Source organism: Panicum hallii, chromosome 1 (assembly GCF_002211085.1).
Source record: "Panicum hallii strain FIL2 chromosome 1, PHallii_v3.1, whole genome shotgun sequence".
NCBI classification, from domain to species: domain Eukaryota; kingdom Viridiplantae; phylum Streptophyta; class Magnoliopsida; order Poales; family Poaceae; genus Panicum; species Panicum hallii.
Genome location: NC_038042.1, coordinates 49,847,703 through 49,869,161, shown reverse-complemented (window position 1 = coordinate 49,869,161; position 21,459 = coordinate 49,847,703). Strand labels below are relative to the sequence as shown.

Below are 21,459 nucleotides of genomic sequence, written 5' to 3'. Positions count from 1 at the left end.
AACTGTAACTACTAAAAAATGTTATGGGTAAGTGTAAACAAATGTCAGCAAAAAAGATATAAGAAATGTCATAAAAATGACATTATCTGAACTATTTGGCAAACGCTGGAAGATGATGTAACAACTACCTAAACTATTTAAGTATTCCAACAATTAAACTTTAGTTACATACAAATGATGGGACAATCACCACTAGAATGATAGCAAGTATAAACTATTTGACAAACTATATGGCAGCACATAATGATATTAGTGGATGCGGCATACATAAAAAATAATCTCTTCCATATAATAATTAACACAACACATGCTCTATCTTTTCTTAGGCAATCAACACATGCTCTATCCTAATTGACATATTTGAACACAACAGACGGAAACTACAGATTATAAAGGAACCCAAATTACTTCCTGTTCACAAAATTTTTTTTGGAGCTCACTATAACCAAACACATGCAAATTAAATGGCAAAAGATGTCAAAGTACTCAAAAATATTTATATAGTTTCCAACGTTACAAATTTTATCAGAAAAATAGAATATCCTTAAATTGTCAGGATGCTAGCTGTTGTTACATAAACCAACAAATGAACTGCCAACTAACTGTTGGCTCTCACAGCACTCGGCTTGCACTGAACAAGAAGCTAACAAAACTAATCAAGTACAGAAGACAGCTGATTATTTCCCCACAGAATGATCGATGCTACTTCATGCATCTTCAGAAGCCTAACGCCCTCAAACCCCCCAGATATCCCAAATCAGGCTGTAAGAACAGATGATACACAGGCCTCTGTGCCGGCGTCCCCTCCCGGCCCTAGCCTCACGTCGGCCGCAACAGCTCCGTATCCTCAGCGAAACATGTGAGAACCAAAACCTCCGCCGCTGCACGCAACAGAATTTTGAGGAGCTGCATCAGGCGCAGAAGAAACTAGACCAAAACAAATCAGATAAGAAAACAAGGGAGCAAACAGACAGATAGCAACGATCAACAGAGATTAGCTTGAGAAATGGAAGAGGGGATCTAGAATCGTCTTCTCTGAACAAGCTCGCGGACAGGGAAATGGAAAGGGCAACATGGTGGGCGAAGTTGACGAGGTCGATCTGAAATATCTGGGCGCAGACAACCTGGCTCCACATGCCAGAGATAAAAGAACAGAAACGTACAGATAATGAATCTGACCATCGAACCATGCACATCGATCAGGTCAGCAGATCGGACGGACCAAAAATCAGATGCTGAAGAGCCGAGAAACGCTCGGGTGTCGTTTAGCTTTTCTCTATTTTTTTTATTACTCTGCGTTTCTAGCAGGTCCCTGACCAGTTCAATATCTGTGCAAAGTTTCATTCTCAGCATGTGCTGCATCATGCCCTCAAAAAAAAGAAAAACATGTGCTGCATCATGATCCGGACGAACATTGGCATGCCGTGGTAACTAATATTCAGATGCAATTTTCTCAATGCACGAACCCACGAATACAGAACTTCTAAAACAGATTGTCTGACGCAATGTTACTAGGACGGATAACTCACGAATCATGAACCTAAAGCAGCAGAGAGACCGAAACTGCAACAACACAAGGCATATTAACCTAACACAACTAGGTAGTGCTAGCGAGTTTGCCCATGAAGGCAAGGTGATCACCGGAGCATCTAGGCGAGATCAACAAGCACAGCCATGGCCGCCTTGACAGCGACGCCGGCAGCGGCAGCGACCGATGCGGCAGCGCCGGAGCACGCGCACCCCGACGGCCTGGGGCGCACGCCCGGCTGCGTCAAGGTCCCAGGCGCGGGCGCCGCGGCCAGGCCCGCCGGGTGCACCATGACGCGCACCATGAGCCTCTGGCCCTCCTGGCAGTGGCCCGGCTCGCCGCTGATGAAGCAGAAGAAGCCCGGGCGGTCGAGGCGGACAGTGGTGGCGCCGTCGGAGAACGCGGCGAGCGGCTCGGTGGCGTTGCAGGCGTCGAAGGCCGGGCGGTCCACCACCAGCACCGAGTCCTGGGCGTACTTGAACACTGCGAGCAGGAGCATCGGGTCGGATCAATCTCATACACGCGCCGCACCGTCGCCGTACCTGCATCGACTGGGTGAGGAATGGTAGAAATGGTTGCTGTTTCGGCATGGCTACTCACGGAGGCGGTCGCCGACGTGGAAGCGGTTGTTCGTGGCCCACCAGTCGTAGCTGGTGTTGGCGTCGGGGACGCGCCACCCGCGCGGCCCGCCCACGTGGAACTCCAGCGGCGCCGGCCGCGGCGCGGCTGCCTCGGCGGCCGCGGCGCCGGGAGCGACGAGGACGAAGAGGACGGCGCCGGCGAGGGCCAGCGCGCGGGAGCTGACGGTGCCGGCCGCCGCCGCCATGGATCTAGCTTGCTTGCTAGGTTGCAGCAGGCGGCGAGGACGAGGGGAAGGAGAACGACCGAAGCTCTGGTGCTCCGGCAGCGGCTTGGCGGTGCACGCGCGCGCTCGGGTTGAGTTGCGTGGAGTGAGTGGGAACTGCAGGCGGGTGCGCTCTCGTGGGCGCCCGCGCGCGTCTTGTAGGGGCTCGGCAGGCTCGGCGGCGGTTGCTAACTTGGTATGAGTATGACTCCTGCTGGTCGCGTCGCGTCGGGGTGCTGGTTGTGGTTTGACCGCGGGAGCGCGCGCGCGCGCTGAGGGTTGAGAGGAACGTGCGCGCGGCGAGCGCGAGGAGACGTGGGGAACGAGGCGGCGGCAGTTAGCGCTTTGCATGGCATGCCATCGCCGTCGCCGGCGTGCCAACGTACAAGGCGGGCGGGCGGGCGCCACCCCCCGCAACTTCTCGAGCGTCCGCGCCGGCGCGCCGTGCTTGGCATCTCGATCGTCGGGTGCGACGAGTCCTGCCAGAGCTCGCGTTTGTCAGAAACTCAGATGAAACTCGAGAATTAAGCGAAATCTCATCATACTTTTGGCCTTTTGGGGAGCAAAATTTGCTTGTTGCGCAGAACGGCACAGTTTGCTTGTTTTTCATGTCACCTCTGCGGCCTAGGAAGAAGTTACTTACATTCTGTTTCCACTTACAGGAGTCATGGCCTCATGGGCTTAATGGACTGGCTAGGCCGACTTGGGCTTCAGAACATGAAGATATGCACAATTTCTTTCGAGCGATTCGTCCCTTTTTTTTTGAACTAAAGATACGTCCCTTTTTACAAAGAGGGAAGTTCATGCGATTTGTACGTATTTAATTACGAAGTTCTTCATCACCTAGATTTTACCTACAGGTCCCTTTCTAAGTCGCTATCGTTAATCAGCACGATCACTGTTCTTCTTTGCTAACAAAATCCTCCCTGTACCCATGACGGGGCACATGATCTATGTCCGCTTCCGGATTCGAGCGTCTCTTTAGGCAAAAAACAAAAGATCTAGGGATTCTGTGTCCGCTCCCTATACTCTAACAAAAACATTTTTTACGCGTCCATATCCCCTAGCTGGAACCCTATTTTTGTGCTGTTTCCCACTGCATTCCAACGCGAGTTGATCGGAATACTTGTCTGTCTAGGCCGCTTACATGTCCCTTGGCTGCCAATAGTTTGATCAAGCTAAGATTCGATCCTCCAGAAGGCTCCGGGAGATGTGTAGACCATTCCATCATGATTAGCTACGATAATTGGTATGATGGACGCTGTTGAACCTTGCTAAAAAACCAAAGGCAAAGGGACAAGAATTTTGTGTCTCTTCAGAAACCAGAATGTCAAACCCTGGGAAGCTCGGAGCTCAACTCCATGGCTCCAGATTCCTTGAAAACGTCTTGTCCGCCGATTATGTTCTAACGACGGAAAAATAACGTATCTTTCGCTGCCATCGGAGGTCCTAGGAAGGAACTTGCTGTTACTGTTCCCTTGAGATTCTTTTCATGGAGCCTGTCATTTGTTCAGGCCGTATATATGTTTCCAGTTCCAGGACCTGTGTGCTTTCATCTACAATGAAAGGGCACTGCACCAACCTGACCCTGATTTACTGGTTCTCATGCGTGGCAGCGAGGCAGTTCTATACCGATCGGTGTATCCATGTATTCCTGTGTGTGCTGGGTTTGGAAGTTGCCCGGCCAGATGGGAGAGCCTGCGTTGCTCTCTCCCTTTCCTGCATGGAGGTCGCTTGCCGTATCGACGAACCATTCGTACAGATCACGTACACTTTTTTTCAGCGAGAAGCAAGATTAGATGCTGCTTCTAGCCCAGATGCCCAAGCTTAAATACTCCCCGCACGAACGCTTGCTCGAGTACATAATTATTTGCCGCATATAGATAGCGCCTTCCCTTTCCGGCCCCGGCTCGGAGGCCAGGCCGGCTTTATGCGCCCCGCCATTTAACAATCTCCCCCGCGCCGGGACAGCTGTCGCCGGCCGGCCGCCCGCGCTTAAGCCTGTCCCCCGCGCACGCAGCCCTTGCCCGAAACGGCAGCCACGACGACAACGAACGCCGCGCTAGTTTACTCCGACCGACCGATCCCCACGTACGAAAGCATCATCTTCACCCCACGGCCGGGCTTCGCTTTGGCGCCACCGAGAGAGAGAGCCGGAGTTCTCAAGTGCCCGAGGCGTATAAGGGACGGCAGCGGCCGGCGTGGGATCGGTGGGATGCTCCGGCCCGGCCGTACGGCCGTGTGGCGGAGAGGGACCACCGGTCGCCGCCCAGGTGCGCGCGCGGGGGAGCAGGGCATCGCCGCCCGGTCGCCGTGATGGCTACGTCTACGCCCGGGCATAGCTAAAAACAATTCGCCGTTGCTCGCGATGTACGTGACAGTGTGCCGGCCGGCCGGCGGCCGCGCGCTAGCTTTTGCCGATCTGGTGAGGTCGGGGTAGCTAGGCTAGGCTAGGCTAGGATTAAACTAGGGAGAGCTTCCCTTAATCTAAAGAACTAGGGAGCGAGAGCTATGGCAGCAGCAACACGGCAGTACGTGGACCGGAGCTCGTGCGGTGGTGCGGCGAGCCGTGTGTCGAGTTGTTTAATGCGGAGGAGATCTATGCATGCCCGTGGAGCGGAGGGGTCGATCCGGCTGCAGACTCCGATCGATCCCCGCGGGCCGGCGTTGGATCTGGAAGATGGGTATTCAAAATTTTAAATGGTGTAAAAAGTATTTTTAAGAGCTCAAAGCCCAAAGCATACATTAATAGCACATAATTAGTATCAAAATATAAATGGTCCAAAATCTGAAATTGCTCAACATATAGATGCACTAAATGATCAACATATCAAAGTGGGAATATCTAAAATAAATGATAAAATTCTAAAACAACGTATAGCATTGATAAGGATGCCTACAAATTACAAGATAACTTTACGATCCTTCATGTTCATAGTTCAAACCTACAAATTGTATTCAAGTTTCATAAAAAAGTTCTCACTACATGTCTACATTGCTGCTAATTTTTTCACAAATTCATAAGTTATCACAAATTGCAATGACATATTTTCACGTTGCTCACCCAAAATTCAGTGGCTCGCTGGGCAGCGCTCGGCCTCAGGCCCTGGCGCCCTGCGCATCGCGGCGGCGGCGGCACGGCAGCCCTGCTGCCTGCGCGGCGTGGGTGCGTGCTGGTGGCCGGCGCGGTGGAGCCGGGCCCCTCTGCGCGGCGCGCCGGCGCGTTGGCCCCAGGCCCCTGGTGCGACGAGTGTAGGTGGCGGGCGGCGGCGAGGCCAAGGCGGCGGCGGGCCGCGGGGGAGACGGACGGCAAGCGGGGGTGCCGTCGGGCTAGGGCAGGCGGGGTAATCGGCATGGAGTCGGGTGCCTGCCTGGATAGGAGTGGGAGGGGAAAGCTGATATGAGGAATTTTGGGCTGTATGGACGGATGGGCCCATGTGGGCCGGCGGTGGGGGTTGGGATCCCGGCGGGTTGCTGAGATTTTTAGGTCAAAAGAGAAATTGGGGTTATAGGAGACTGCTGTGTTTTGTTATTTTTGTTTTTTAAATCATATACGTAGAACACACTATATACACAAAAATTTTATTAAAAATAATAGATATTCAACTAAATACCCTTGAATTGAATGGGGCCCGCCCCTGGGCCTGAGGGCGGCCGTGACGCGGTGGCCGGGAATTTGGACTCCTCTCCGGCCGCTTGCGTGCCGTCTAACAAATTAAAAGCTACTCGTAGTAAGAGTATCTCCAGCAGATTACTCATCTTCTATACTCTTAACTACCAATAATATTTTTTTAGTTTTGTTAGCTAGTGTTATAGCAAATTACTCAATGAACAAAGTGGAGGGAGAAATTCTCTACATTTGGGCAAGAGAGAGGTATATTTTGGTGATCACCAAATTTTTTTTATTAACGATGGAATTGTAATCTGTTGGAGCACCTTCCATTATCAAAAGGATAAAACTTTTGATATTAGAAAGAGAGATGAGTAAATATCTCTGAAATATCTCGCACAAAAGGCTCCATTATCATAAGGATAAAACTTTTGATATTAGAAAGAGAGATAAGAGTAAATATCTCTGAAATATCTCGCGCAAAAGGCAAAGCCTAACGCTAGCTCTCGAGTGCGGACCGTTTCCCCCACGGTGCTTTTTTAATGGCCCAACCAATGCTGTGACGTACTGCGAACATAGATTTGATCGAACTAATATAACTATCAGGTTTCAGAAGACACGTACGTGCAGTCACGTCTGTCAACTCGACCACTGTTCATTTCACCCATCAATCCGTGCGTGTGTTCTTACTTCCTGCATGCCGCCCCCGACGACGGACGCGCCCGGATCCGAAACACAACACGTGTTCATCAATTAATCGGTTGGTCTTCCACTCGGAGTCGACGGCGGTGGTCGCTCCTATAGCTAAAAACCTTCCAGTGCTTCACGTACCAGCAGCTTCCACAAAAGCAATGTGCAGCCACAGCGAGTTGCCCATTAACGAAACACATACGACCACCAGCCATGGTCCCTGACCACTATTGATTAGATCATCAACCGTGTGAGAAGATCAGATCAGAATCAGATCAGATCATCGTTTGACCGTGGCCGTAGACGGCGCACTGGCTGGAGGCACAGCATCATCCGGCCGGCTCAAGCGTGCCGGCACGCATGCATGCATGTATCGAAAAAATCTAGGGTAACCACAACGATGTTCGGCAAGCCTACAAGGTTTACCCATAACCGCGTACGGTTTGCCGCAGCCTACCGCAGCGTAATTTTATATGCGGAGTACGCGGATCCAAAGCAGCAACGTGTCAACCGCGACTACGTGCGTTGACAGCCTTCCGACTACGATGTGCTCGTAGCTATATGCTCGTTCCTCTGAATCATGCATGGCCTTGAGACGTCAACTGGTGGGTTGCCCCCTTTCGCTCTGCCCCACTTTGCGAAGCATGCTTGCGCTATGCGCTCTGTGCCAAGGGCAGTGCGTGACTACTGGTCTATGTCTATCACAAGATTTTTCTTTTTTGTTCAAGCAAGATATTCAAGCAACAGCGTCACATGTGTGACACAACACACAAGTTTAATTATTGCTAACAGCTAGCTTTCGTTCCTTCCTTTTATCCTTGATGAGAAAACTTGATTAGTTATCCTTTTCCATGTCGTTACAAAAAAAAGGCAACGCACCTCCGTGATGAATGCTTGGTTCTTTTCTTGAGCTTGCACCTTTGCCGGTGCGAGCCACTTGCTTCCTTTCAGCTTCTTCGCACCGTTTTAAGTGGCACGTTTCGAAGCGATAAGCCATCTGGGTCGTTGCAGTTATGCCGAGAACGACTTCTTTTTTAGTTACTTGTCTATCGCAGTGCAGGAAGGTTCACAACTAAAACATGGAGCGCGGGATGAACCATGTTCAATCCAGGTTACCTTATTCAACTAGCCATATTTAAATGTGGGCTTAATTAGATTCTTTTCGTACCTACCCAACATGTAAGTACGGTAAATACGTTAATGGTAACAAGACCGTACCCCGTATCATGGATTAGAGATCTGCTATTTCTCTCCCCTCGCATGTAAGCACCACGTGCAGCACGGCGGGGGAGTGGAAGATGTCACCAGCCCATCACGTCCAACTAGTACCAAAGAACGAACAGATCGCTCTCAAGCTCTCTCGTGCCCCCCGATCTGCTATCTTTCTCCCCTCGCATCATGTCTCCCATGACCCGAGAAATCGCATACAGTGACGCAGAATCCTCCTCCGGTTGTGCGCGCCTCGAGGCTCGAGGGCGAGCCTCTCCCTCCCATTCGTCGCCCTCCCACCTTGTGCTCTTTTCTTTTCCTCCCGTGCTAATCCTCAGCAACCCCCTCCTATCCTAAAAATAAAGCGCTCGAGGTCGATGGTAAACATCGGCTCCCACTCGCGGTCTCCTCCGCGCACGCAGGCACGCGCTCTCGCTTTCTTCCTCTCGCGTACGTCTCGTTTGTTCGCGGGCACGAACGGGGCCGAAACCGAGTGAGGGCGCGCGGCGAGCTGACCGGCTGCTGACCCCGGGTCAGAGCGTAGCCCGTGTCGCGCCGTTGCGGCGCGGACGAGGTGGGGTGTGTGGTGGGGTTAGGCCGCGCTGCCGCACTAGCACTACTCCCGGCCGTGTTGACGGCCGAAGAGGCGGGGCGACCTGAGCATGCGCAGGGACACGGGAGGGAGGGGACCAGGTGACGCGCGGCCGGGCCGGGGGCGCGCGCCGACTGCCCGACGTGGCGCGCGCCGATGGGGCGCCCGGCGGGGGGGCGGGGGGGGGGGGGACGATGTGGCGGTGGCGCGGTCAAAAGGGAGGTCGCGCACCGCCCCGGAGGCCGAGCCGGCTGGCCTTTTCGGCGACGGCGACGGCGCCATTGGATTAGCGCGAGGCTCCCCGGCCGGCTCGCCTTTCTTCCTCGTAACCGCGTCGCGGAAGGATAATATCGCTCGCTCTGGCTTGAAGCGACCGGGACGCGCGCAGCTGCGGCCAGGTGTTCAACGAGTTAGGCGCCTCGGCTTAGCCTCGCCAGCGATCGCCGCCGGGTCTAGGATTATTTTAGCTCATCTTGATCGACCTGCTGCTTGGCGAGCAGCTGCAACTTTCTGGTCTACGATTGAGCAGTGGAATTACGATCCAGTCCTGGATTCGCCTTTGCATTTGCGTTAATTGCAAATTTGGAGAGGGTTTGTGTCCGTGCATACGGACAGGGTACCTTCTGCTAGGGTGTCCAGACCTTAGCGTCTCGCTGTCGCCTCACAGGAGAGCGCGATGGTGTCAGGCTCCGGCGTGTGCGCCAAGCGCATCGTGGTGGACGCGCGCCACCATATGCTTGAGCGCCTATCCTACATCATCGCCAAGGAGCTACTCAACGGCCAGAAGGTCATTGTAGTCCACTACGAGGAGATCGGCATCTTCGCGAGCCTAGCTCGCCAGGAAGTCATCTGACAGACTGTCCACCCTGGTGGACACAGGGTTTTCCAAGCCCACACCCTGGGAGACGGGGCGTACAGTCCGGACCTAGCAGCTAGGACCGTGGTCTCCGGACCTCCCCCCTGAGCTCATATAGGTCCGGCGCCCCTACGAGCCCATGAGGGCAAGGTACCTGGGGATGGCCTCCGGCGCCGCCACGTGTGGGAGCCAGACCCCTATGGGCCTGTCTCTCCAGCTGGCCTCGGGGGCCCGGACCCCCCTATTTCCTCCGAGAAGGGATCCAGCGCCGCCACGTGCCACCATGGTGGCGTCGGCCCTGCCACGTGCCCGTGGCAGAAGGCCCTCCGCGGAACACCAGCCCAACAACCGCATTTAATGCGGGTAGATGGGCTGTGCGCGTCCAAGTCAAAGCATGGTCTGCCCAACTGACACCACGGTAAGCCCGCCTGTTACCAAGGCGCCGCGTCACTGTGTTCTGCGTGCAGGCAGACGGCGTCTAGTAACATCACGGCGCCGCGCGCGTGAGTAATGATGGCCTGCTGCAGGTGTGCTGAGGCGTGCGCTGCAACAGTGCGCGCGGAGGCGACGATGCGGCTAGGTCAGCGCTGCTTCTTCGTCTGTCAGAGGGTCCTGACCCAACAGTGGCAGCACAGCTTCTACTGTTGGGTAACACTAACGGCAGTCACTGTGCTGGCAAGGCGGCACACGACCATATCTTGGCTGAAGATACGCACATCAACTTTCCGATCGAGAGGACTATAGAGAGGAGATGGAGATGAAGATCTCCATATCTCTCGTAGAACAGGCTCCTGTTGGCCAGACCCACCTGTCGGTGCCCCGCACCGTGTAAGCGCTCCCCTTAGTCTATAAAAGGGAGAGTGCACTCGTTAGGAGACAAGGTCTCATAGACAAGCTTTCAGGTCTCTCAAATTCACAAGGACTCCCAAGCTTTCTCAAGCAATACACACCCAAGTGGATGTAGGGTATTACGCTCCGGCGGCCCGAACCACTCTAAAATCCTTGTATCTTTCCTGCGTTCATCCGCCCATCGATCAAGCGCTCCTAGATCTTCTCCAAACCCATCCTTAACTAGGATTAGGCGGGTGCAATCCGCCACCCGGCAGGAGATTTCCTCCGACAGTTTGCGAAGAAAAGAATTCTGCATTTCAGTTCTTAAATTCGTTCACGATGCCTTGTCTTTACAGATTAGGAACGTAAATTGTTTGTGTTATACTATACCTTAGTTAATTGGACAAGTGTTCATGAACAGAGCAGTTTGGTAGTAGCCATGGATCCGTCAGTGGCAACGAAGGCGTCATTTCGGATTCTTCAGATGTGGACTATCAGATTCTGAAGGGGCCTACACGTGAAAAGAGACAAGCTGGCTGCTGTCTACTACGGCATTGAGCTAAGAAACGTGGACCAACACGAACGACGGTTACATATGTTCGGGTATTTGTCGGCCATAACGCACTTGGGAGCCCCCGAGTCAACTGTCAAATGCACGAGCGCGACACTGTACGGACCGAAACGAGGCAGGTGAACTGTGCTGTGCTGGGTCCGGAGTCCAGCACAATGATCTAGCACACCTGATGAGCTTGTATTGGGACCACGCGACTAGCAAGTAGTGCTTTGGCGTTTGTGCTAAGAGGGGGGTGGGTCCATCCGTCCGTGTACCATGTTACTATGCATCATGCATGTGTTAGCATTCAGAAAGATTTCTTTGGATCTGTACTGATTTCATGTAAAGTTTACGTGAGATAGATAGGTCGCCTCACAGCTCATAATAATGGGCCGGCTTTGAACATAAAATTTCTGTTCTCATGTTCAACATCTACATCAGCAGTAACCTAGCTAAGTAGAACACTAAAAGCGACACACCACCAAAATCGACTGTATCATCTGACAGACTGACACACGAACGAACGAACTGAATTTTCAGAGATCACTCCATACGATCGATGACTACTCCATCGATCGCGAGCGAAAACGGCTGCAATCTAGCTAGGATCTGCCGGTTGATGCCCGGCGTTGGCCGCCGCTGGCTAGGAGCGAAGGAAGCATGGTTTGTCCCTGTCGTGGCTCCTCCACGCAGCACCGAAAAAAACACACACAGGGCAGGTGCTAAGCTAATCTAGCTCTAGGCGGGGAGGCCGCGCTTTCGGCAGGAAATCCTGCGGTAAGTCGGTAATCCGTCATCATATCCGTGGAGAAGAAAGCGGGCAAAACTAAAGCTTCCCAGAATTACCCGCGACACCGATCGGCCGGGGGGCATTTCCGGCAACCCCCGGCCCCACCGGGGCGTAGTGGCAGTGGGATGCCCCTGACAGCGACGCGGCCTCCCGGCGAGCCCGTGCTGGATATAAATGCGGCAGCAGCCGCACTCGGTGGCCGCATCACCTCACTCAGACACTCACTGGGGAGACAGCTCGGGGAGGATTAGAGATTGATTAGCTCAATCACTAAGATCGTCGAAGTGAAAGGCTTAGTAAGTTCTCTCTTGACTTGAGGTAGCTAGAAAGAGAGAGGAGAGGAGACGGCGGGAATAATGGAAGGGCAGTTTGGCTGGGGGAGGGAGGAGGGAGGGTGGAGGAAGGGGCCATGGACGGCGCAGGAGGACAAGCTGCTGGTCGAGTACGTCAGGCAGCACGGCGAGGGGAGGTGGAATTCTGTCGCCAAGCTGACCGGTACTGATCAAACACTTGTTGCTGATCCTCTCTCGTTTGGTCTGTCACTCGCCTCGTTTGTTTTTTCCCCCTTAATTTTCGTCAGGGAGATCCTCAACCAACCTGAGGCTGCAACTTGCATTAGGTTAATCGGCAAGTTGATACAGTAGTCAAACCTGCAAGTGCATGTAGATTTTGGCTCGCATGATTGCCAACTTGCTAAGCCAAATATTCAATTGAGATTCATGGCTCAGCTCCCATCGTACGCCAAGTGGCTTTGCCAAGTAAGCGTCTTACACCGGCCGGGCTTGATGCAGGTCTGAAGCGAAGCGGCAAGAGCTGCCGGCTCCGGTGGGTGAACTACCTGAGGCCCGACCTCAAGAGAGGCAAGATCACGCCGCAGGAGGAGAGCGTCATACTCGAGCTGCACGCCCTCTGGGGAAACAGGTAAAAATCTCATCTCTTCTGAATCTGCTGTTTTTTTTTCTTTTTCTGCATACAACTGGACGGCAGTAGTAGCTGATCACGTTCTGCTCTGATAAATGCACAGATGGTCGACGATCGCGCGCAGCCTGCCGGGGCGGACGGACAACGAGATCAAGAACTACTGGCGGACGCACTTCAAGAAGGGCAAGCCGTCCAAGAACATCGAACGCGCGCGGGCGCGGTTCCTCAAGCAGCGCCGCGAGATGCAGAGCCAGCTGCTCCTGCAGCAGCAGCAGGGGCAGGACCAGCAGCAGAGGCAGAGGCAGGCCGGCGACGACCACGACGACGGAGCCGTCACCAGGGAGGCGTCGTCGTCGCCGGCCGTCTCGCTGGCGGCGCAGCACGAGGAGGACCTGCAGATGCTGCAGCAGGACATGGACGACCTACTGTTCCAGTTCTGCTGCCCCATGGCGTCCTCCTCCTGCCTCCTCCCCGGCGCCGCCGCCGCCGCCAGCGCGTCGGCGAGCGAGGAGGGGTCCACCGGGGACCACCCCCAGCTCGACGAAGGCGCCACATGGGGGTGGGGCACCCTGTGGAACCTCGACGACGTGGCGGATGACGTCGACGGCGGCGCCTGCGGCGGCTGGGACACCAGCTTATTCCCTTTGCTGCAGGATCAAGGGCTCGCTTTCTACTAGCAGCTAGCCTACAATTTTTATAGCCCAGCTACTATAACTAGATGTTCTTTCCCGTGCTGTACTGCTTGCTGCTGCCGGCGCCTATACGTGGAGGGTACACGTAGTGGCTAGAGAGTGAGAGCGAGAGGTGCACTGAGATTGTGTACATGTGGTGTTGGTGGATAAGGATGCAACACCAACTAAAGCCCACTTCGATCGAGTAGCCTGTCTCCGTGACATGACATGTTTAGCTCGACTTAAGACTGTGTTCGTTTACCAGGGTCTAAAGTTTAGACCCGTCACATCAAAGAGAATCTTATTATTTAGAAGTATTAAATAAAGTCTAATTACAAAACTAATTGCAGAATCTCAGGGCTAATTCGCGAGACGAATCTAATGAGGTATATTAATCCATGATTAGCGAATGATTACTGTAGCATCACTGTGGTAAATTATAGATTAATTAGGTTCATTAAATTTGTCTCGCGAATTAGCACCCATCTGTGTAAAAAGTTTTATAATTAGATTTTATTTAATACTTCTAAATGATAAAATTCTCTTTAATGTGATGGGTCTAAACTTTAGACCCTAGAAAACGAACACACGCTTAGAGCACCTTTTTTTAGGGGAATGATGTAGTTTTTTTTTCTCCCTTTGAAACAAAGGAGGATGAGAGGACAAGAAGATATGAAGGTGTTGAAAGTGCACCTTGTGTCCTGCTCTTTCATTTTACATCTATATACTCGGCAACTCAAGTTTAGCATGCATTTTGATGCACAATTAGTCTGAGTACTGGCCTGGATTTCTTTTACTTTTATGCACCTTTTAGGAATGAGTTCTACATAATTGTGCTATCATTTCACATTTTCACACAAACGCATATATATCATAAGTAAATAAATTAGTAACAAGTTGCACGTGTATATTTATAAAGATGAGTATAAGTGCATGTATTCGAGCTTGCATGTTTCGTAAAATAAATTGTAATAGGTTATGTTAATTTATTTGAAAACTTCAACTAACTATGCATGATTGGCACGGGAAAAAGAACCACGAGAATTTTGCAATAGTAAATTTTTCGAATGAGAGGACGTGGCCCAAGGCACGAAACGTCCAAAAAGTGGCAGAGGCCCATCTAAGCACCAAATTGGGCTCATTTATCGTCAACTACGCAGACCCCCACAATACAGAAAGCCCACCTTCCCTGAGCCTCTTATACCCTCTCCTCCCCCAGTTCTCTCATAAACCCTAGCCGCCGGTACCGTGCTGAATCCTTCTCGCTTCGCCTCTTCTCCGCTCCGCTCCTCCGCCATCATCTGGTAACTTCGCTACCCCTCCCCAATCTCTCCTGCTCTCGTTTGCTGCGATTCTTAGCGATATCGGGAGTAATCACTATTTATTCTCTTCGGATTTACTAGGGCTCACCCCTGCGCGTAGATTCAAGATGTATCTCCAGTACTACATCAACGAGAAGGGGGACAAGGTTTACACCACCAAGGTTGTATGACCTTACGCTTAAAACTTCGCTGAATAGCTGATGGTTTTGGGGTATTAGCCCGTGCTGACGTGCGTATCTTGTTTCCTCCTTTGCAGAAGGAGTCGCCTCTCGGCGTTGCGACGCAGTCTGCTCATCCGGGTACGCCCCTTTCGTTCCACGGAGTTCCTTTTGTGTCTGCTGTTATCTTACCTGTCAAGACGTAATAATATGGTTTTCTTGTTGGGAAGACAGATGTAGTCATCGACTCACGGTTGTCTAATTATTAGCGTGAGCGTGAGCAGGCATGTTTGTAGACTTGTTGGAGGTCCGCCGAATGTGTTAATGGTTTTTGTGAAAAGACATCCTCATTAGATTTTTTTGGAGAACTCGTATAGATTATTTTGTTGTTAATCCGTTGCTGGGCTCAACCCTTTTCAAACAGAAAGGCATGTTTATTTATGTCAATTGCTGTTTTTGGTGTTGAAACATTGATGGTCGTGGAGGGTTGCTTGCTAGCACCAGTTAATCCTAATTTCTCATTTGGTACTTGTGGGTTAGGATCATAATAGGATGCCAAGCGTGTATATTCACATTTTTGTTTGGGTTAATTGGATTGGTGCCATCGCAAATATCCAACTTCGGAGATCTGCCATTACAATTCATCTGTTTAGAGATGTGCCATTACAATTCCCCCTCTACCTGAGATGTGACATTTTATACGTCTTTGTTACACTTAGGCCCACATGCAGGCTCTGGTATTTTCGTATGGACAAAAATACCCCTGCTACATCTCTTCTGTCCTCTCACCTACGCGTGGGGGCCACACTCACATCTTTCCTCCTCCCTTTCTCCCCCATCCATCTGTTCTCAATGGAGGCTACAAACACCACGCCACCATATCTGCTGAGCTCTAGCTTGACCTGGCATGCGTCTGGTGCCGTGCTCCCCCACAACCCCACATTCGCCGCTGTCCCCCGGTCTCCCGAGTGTCCGGCTCTGCCGTGCACCGGCCCCCTCTCACGCTCTAGCGCCATCTCCGTCACTAGTGGATCATGGCCATGGCTGGGCAGCAGCGGTGGAGCTGATGGGGTCAAGGCGCGGAGGCGGTCGTATGGATAATAGTGGAAGCAAAACAGCCTTTTCCTTCAGCTCCGCAGCCGCTGGGGTCCACCATGGCAGTTAGCTTGTGGGCCACGGCTGTGGCGCGTGGTCGGCGGGAGCGCGGCGGCGGGGATGGGCTCGAGCAGGCAGTGTCGGACGTGTGAGAGGCCAGACGCGAGGCCGGACCAGAGCGTAACGACGGCAAACATGTGCGAGGCTTGGTGGCGGAGCTGGACGCGCACAAGGCCGGCCGGGAGAGTGGCACCGCCGGACGCGCGCAACGGCGCAAGGCCGGCCGGGAGCGTGGCAGCGGCGGACGTGCGCGGGGCCAGGCGGCAAAGCTGGAGGTACGCGAGATCGGGCTGGGGCGCGGCGCAGGCGGATGCGCGTGAGGCCGGCGGGAGCGAGGCGGTAGCGGCGGACGAGCGCGAGGCCGGTTGGAGCGCGGTGGCTGCAGAAGAATGCGAGGCCTGCAAGCTTCTCGCCACCAAGGTGGACTCCTACGGTTGTGGAGCCGAATGCAAGGCCGTCTGCCGCCGCCGCTCCGTGATTGCTCCCAGGGCCTCCTCAGCAACTGCATTTGACCCAACAACTCCACCTTCGCTACCCCACCATGGCCATGGCCATGATCCGTTGGGGACAGAGGGAGACAACGGTGGAGGGTGAGAGAAGGATAGAGATTATTGAGGGCATTTCGGTCCATACCAAATTAGAGTAGCTGCACAGTGGCTTATACGTGGGTCCAAGAGCATCTAAAACGTATAAAATGGCACATCTCAGGTTGAAGGAGAATTGTAATGGCATAATTCCAAATAGACGAATTGTAATGGCAGATCTTCGAAGTTGGATATTTGCGATGGCACCAATCCAATTAACCCTTTTTGTTTTTTGTATCTGAATCAATCATATTCCATCAAGATATAATTTGCAGTGATGCAGTTTAAATAGTACCTTGCACTTTCAATTTCTTCTGAGATAAGGATTCTGGGTATTTTGAACAGATAAATAAGATACTCCTTGCGCAGCTCTTCTGTAAGATCGTAGTGAAAAATTTCAGATCATTTTTTTCTAGTGACAAATTCCTTGCAACATGACTTCACCTGTACAATCTAGAATCTTGACCATTCATGAATGGCCTTAACATAAGCACTGTTTGCCAGATTAGAGCTTCATTCTGTTGTGTTGCTATTGGACTAAATAGACTTTGAGTTAAACACCAATTTTACTTATTGATGCATAAGACCAAAAAAAGGCGTGTAATGTGCAGAACTGAAACATTTGGAATTAGTCCTTTTCGTTGTTGAATTTGTGGTTTTGATTTTATAATTTGAGTGTGTCATCATGAATTACTGAGAAATCTTTACTTGTGGTGCAGCTCGCTTCTCACCAGATGACAAGTACTCTCGCCAGCGGTACCTGTTGAAGAAGAGATTTGGACTACTGCCAACCCAGAAGCCAGCACCGAAGTACTGAAGTTTCAACTGTCCAACCATGGATGTTCAGGAGAAAATCATCTGTTTCACTGCTTGTTGGTTGGAATGTAGATTAGCTATCTGAGAAAAGAAATCAAACACTGCTAGGCGCTACCATGGTATTTCTCAGCACATTCGGACGCTATGTAATGCTATGCTATTTACAGATCGTGCTTCCTATTGTTATGTTACTCTTTCTGTCGACTCTTGCTTATATAGCTACTACAGTACACACGGTCTAGACTGTTACGGTAACCTGTATTTCCTGGGCTACCAGGAGTACAAGGCAGCTTCTCTTGGCCTTTGAAAACGTTCACAGTGCAGTTCGCGACTTCGCGTCTTCCCCTGCTGGTGGGTGATTTTGGGGCATTTGGTCCTATAAAACTTTGGAATTCAGACTTTAGAATCATATAAACTTGAATCAACGACGTGCAGCTCATTGTTTTAGTGATACTGGGCTCAATAATTAATCCTTCTATCCGTTTTGTGCAAGAAATGCCTCAAGTCTGCTGAACTTTCGTGTAATACCTATGAACTAGTACTAGTGGACACGCTACATTTATCAACGTTGCTTCCACCTCTCCAGAAATGGATCACATTACATTTAACAACGTTGTTTCCACCTTTCCGGAAATGGATCCTTCGCCTCAGACCTGATTGTGCAAGAGCAGAGAGCAGGAACATTACAATTGCTATCATTGCGATTTCACCAAAATGCACATAGACTAGGAAGCCGAAATGTGGAATCAACTTATAACATGCAGAATGTATGACAATAGCCCTGTCTACCTCAAAAGGCAAATATCAGTCTGCAATAGATAACATTGATCTACACTGGTCCGTGCATCACTAACTAGCATAACTACAACTAAACTTCAAGTTTTCATCAAACGATGATTTCTGCAAAATGTCCGGAGTAACAGTGTTGGTATTGCCACATGTAACATGTTTGTTGGGGACAAAAAGGGTATACTGTGTGAGCGAAAGGGTGTATCGCCTTTCCCAGTAGAAGAATGTATTGCCTAGGTCTACTGAGTTGTATCAAAGTGAGCAGTAATCATCTGCACTCTATCTTTTCACATAGGAAACCTTTCCACTACTCTGGAGAAGAAACCATCTCTACCGCCCTGGACGATGGACCATCATCTTCATCTTCAGAGATATCATCTCCAGTGCTGATAATATCAGTATTGCTTGCCTGCCTAACAAACTGTCCTCGTACCCTTGGCCTTGTTTCAGCCAGTTTCTTCCGATTCACATACCTCACTTTCTTGTCAAAACAGCGCTCTTTCCTTTTCTGCCTAAATTTGGCAAGTGCTGCGGCCCTCCTTTCAGAGCGACTGCATGTTTCCTCAGGCACTGGTGTGCTTGACCCTGATGACCACATATTTTGTGTTGGTAAATGATTTGAGTGCATAATCATACCACCGGGATTAAACTGAAACGATGGCATCATAGGTACACCATGGCATTGAGGATAAGCATTGTACTGGGGGATCATCGTTGGTGGTGCATGTCCTTGAGCATTGTTCATGTTTGCTTGAAAATTTTGCACCGAAGAAAGTGCTATGCTGTGCTCTACCATCCCTGGATAATAAAATGGGTAATGGTACATAGGTGGAGTTCCCGAAGTATCATTTTGGCCTTCATTGCTTCGCTCCATATGTATGTTAGATGATGAAAAGCACACCATAGGGTACTGCACGGGCATCTCATAAGCTTCTTTATCCCGGATATTTACATCAGTGCCGGTGTCACTTCTGTCAGTTGCGCTAGAGCAATTACCCTGGTTATCAAAAGATTCTAACCGACTGCCACCTCTTTGTAATTCACTATCAAATGAGTTGGTGACTGGGGTGCTTGATTTAACATATGCTAGAAATGCAGACGATTTGCCAACCCTCAGATTAGTTTTTATAGGGCGTGAAAACATTCTTCCTGGTGATGCTGGCAATTAAAAGAATCAAACAAGAAAAAGGTTGAGAAGTAGAACTGATTAACAATGAAAAAGGTAGATCAATTATCACAGGAAATAGACAGGTCAGAATGAAATATCTTACATGCTTGATCGGCATCTACGACAGAACCTGGCACACCCTCCGTTTTGCCTCTTTGTTCGGTCTCAGTAGCAGAAGGATTAGACTGGAAACATGGCAAGAAATGGAAGAGAGCTTAAACTAGTATCGATGCGTACAAATTAGCATGTCATCATCATACAACATAGAAGAAAAACAGGTAGACCTTTGTGGCAACATCAAAGCACAAAAATGGAAATCTACTAAAACAGCAAAAAGAATATCTGAACTGCAACAAACTTCCTAAGTTACCTCGTATTCACGTTGATTTGAGGTTCCTGTTTCTTGATTCATGTTTTCTTTTGGCCTATCATCTGTCTCATCTGAGAGGAGGGTGGTGCTATTTGTATTGGCATCACTAGGTTCTGAGAGCACCAACTCGAAGTTGTCATTGAAGAAGTTTTTCTCGGGCAAACCAAGCTGCCAACACCAGCACTCAATTTAAAGAACAATTCATACAGGTACAGCAACGTACACAAGCATCTCAGCTTAGAGCATGCTTTTAACACAGAGGCTAAGGTGAATCAGCATAGTGCTCTTTACCATCAGTCTCCGCCGCCACACATGGGTCCAAAGGTTCAGCAGCTCATTGGTGCGCAGCGGCTTCACCAGGTACTCGGCTGCCCCAAGCCGCAAGCACTTGACAACAACCGAGACCTCATCTCTGTTGGACATCACTGCATAGTTCCATCAACAGGAGGACGATCAATCACTACAATCACGTCTGCGGGATCTGTAGAAGACATAGAATAGTGAGGCAGCTTACTGATGATGGGGATGTGGCGCAGGTCCTTGTTCCTGGCAATGTACTTGAGCATCTTGAAGCACTTTGTGACCGGCAGATCGACCTCAGCCAGGATGATATCGATCTCGCTGCCCTCGTAGTTGAGAATATTGATCACCTGCCGCGGAGACTTTGCGCAAGTTACTGAAACAAAAAGGTTTACCAGCAACAGCACAACTGTAAGCACACATGATGCGTAACAGAATAACAGATTCAATCATTAGAAGTGAACATATTAGTAGTGCAGTACAACTAATGATTAAGCCCACAGCGAGAAGCAAAACACAATCCTAATCCGGGAAATCCCAAGGATTAGACAAACTGTAAGTACGGGGGGTGAAACGGTTTGACTGACCTTGGTATGAGCAGTTGCAGAGGAGCCGCAGCACCTCCCGCGAGCTGGTGGCGTCGCCGTCGCAGAGCAGAATCCTGACCTTGCTCCTGTCCACGAACTGCTGCCCAGCCCCCACCCCAACTCCGGCGCCACCGCTGCCGCCAACGCGATCCCCCTCGCCGCCGCCCACCATACCCAAACCGGCAAACAGACAAACCCCACGCACCAACCACGCTCGCCACCGCCAACCGACACCAACCCGGAGCGTCCGATTCAGCAGCGGCCGGAGCCAGAGACGCAGACGCGGGACGACGCCGCCGCTGGATCTGCGGGCGCCTCCTCCTCCATCCCCGCGGCCGGCAGCGCCGTCTTCCCCTCGCGAGCTACCACCACCACCGCGCGCGCGCCGTGGCCGCCGACGGCAGGGCGGGTAGTACAGTCAGCAGCGGCTGGGGTCACCACCGGCGGCGGCGCGCTCCTCGGCCCGTCGCGGTCGGCCCCCACTCATTATTATCCGCGCCTAATCTACTCCGCGGGCGGCGGTGGCGATGGCGTCCGCTCCCCCCTGCCGCGGTGCCGCGCTGGAGGATATTTTCGTCGCCTTTTTTTCGCTTTCCCCGGTGAGTGCGGTGGGGCACGCAGCAGGAGAAGCAGCAGCAGCCTGTCTGAGCAGAAGAGGAGGAGGCGAGGAGAAGCGGAGGCCAGCCGCGGCGGCGGAGTAAAATAGGAAACGAGGCGACGGCTCGGCGCGCACGGGCGAGCCGCCCGAGCGATCTCGGCCGCCCGCGGCCGCGCGAGCAAGTGCCGTCCAGTGCGAGCAGGCAGCGACCGAGAAGCGGTTGCGGGGCCCAGCCGCAGCCGGGGGCAGCGGGGCTGGCTGACCGGGCGAAAATATCTAGCTCCGGCTCCCCCCGTCAGACGCTTCGCTTTTTGGCTACGTGTCGCTGGGCGGGCCACCCGGAAATATCTTAGCCCGCCGCGTCGGCCCCTACCACCGGCCCCCCGGACGCGCTTTTTGGCTACGCGTCGTTTGCAAGCGCTCCGGCTCCTCTAAACGGTTCCGGCGCTTTTCTGATGGAACCGAAACTATTTTAAAAAATATTTAACAAAACAGCTTCACCTATTCTTTTAAATGG

General features: G+C 51.7%; 4 protein-coding genes across 4 annotated transcripts; 2 read left to right on the top strand and 2 right to left on the bottom strand.

Annotated features, from left to right (window-relative positions):
• Positions 1–1,649: 1,649 nt before the first annotated feature.
• Positions 1,650–2,354, bottom strand: LOC112898083 (early nodulin-like protein 1). Its single transcript, XM_025966484.1, has 2 exons — positions 2,129–2,354; positions 1,650–2,011 (listed from the first exon to the last, which is right to left on the bottom strand). The coding sequence occupies exons 1-2, from the start codon at positions 2,352–2,354 to the stop codon at positions 1,650–1,652; spliced, it is 588 nt and encodes a 195-aa protein (XP_025822269.1).
• Positions 2,355–11,716: 9,362 nt separating this feature from the next.
• On the top strand, positions 11,717–13,389 carry LOC112899663 (transcription factor MYB2-like). Its single transcript, XM_025968231.1, has 3 exons — positions 11,717–11,998; positions 12,295–12,424; positions 12,528–13,389. The coding sequence occupies exons 1-3, from the start codon at positions 11,860–11,862 to the stop codon at positions 13,099–13,101; spliced, it is 843 nt and encodes a 280-aa protein (XP_025824016.1). The 5' UTR covers positions 11,717–11,859; the 3' UTR covers positions 13,102–13,389.
• An 869-nt stretch (positions 13,390–14,258) lies between these two features.
• LOC112889697 (H/ACA ribonucleoprotein complex subunit 3-like protein) lies at positions 14,259–17,332 on the top strand. The gene is made up of 4 exons (XM_025956449.1): positions 14,259–14,399; positions 14,499–14,578; positions 14,674–14,716; positions 17,034–17,332. Exons 2-4 carry the CDS (start codon positions 14,525–14,527, stop codon positions 17,129–17,131), a joined length of 195 nt encoding a protein of 64 aa, XP_025812234.1. The 5' UTR covers positions 14,259–14,399; positions 14,499–14,524; the 3' UTR covers positions 17,132–17,332.
• Positions 17,333–17,856: 524 nt separating this feature from the next.
• LOC112889689 (two-component response regulator-like PRR1) lies at positions 17,857–21,010 on the bottom strand. The gene is made up of 6 exons (XM_025956440.1): positions 20,345–21,010; positions 19,972–20,133; positions 19,749–19,882; positions 19,458–19,625; positions 19,191–19,272; positions 17,857–19,077 (listed from the first exon to the last, which is right to left on the bottom strand). Exons 1-6 carry the CDS (start codon positions 20,514–20,516, stop codon positions 18,227–18,229), a joined length of 1,569 nt encoding a protein of 522 aa, XP_025812225.1. The 5' UTR covers positions 20,517–21,010; the 3' UTR covers positions 17,857–18,226.
• Positions 21,011–21,459: the final 449 nt, after the last annotated feature.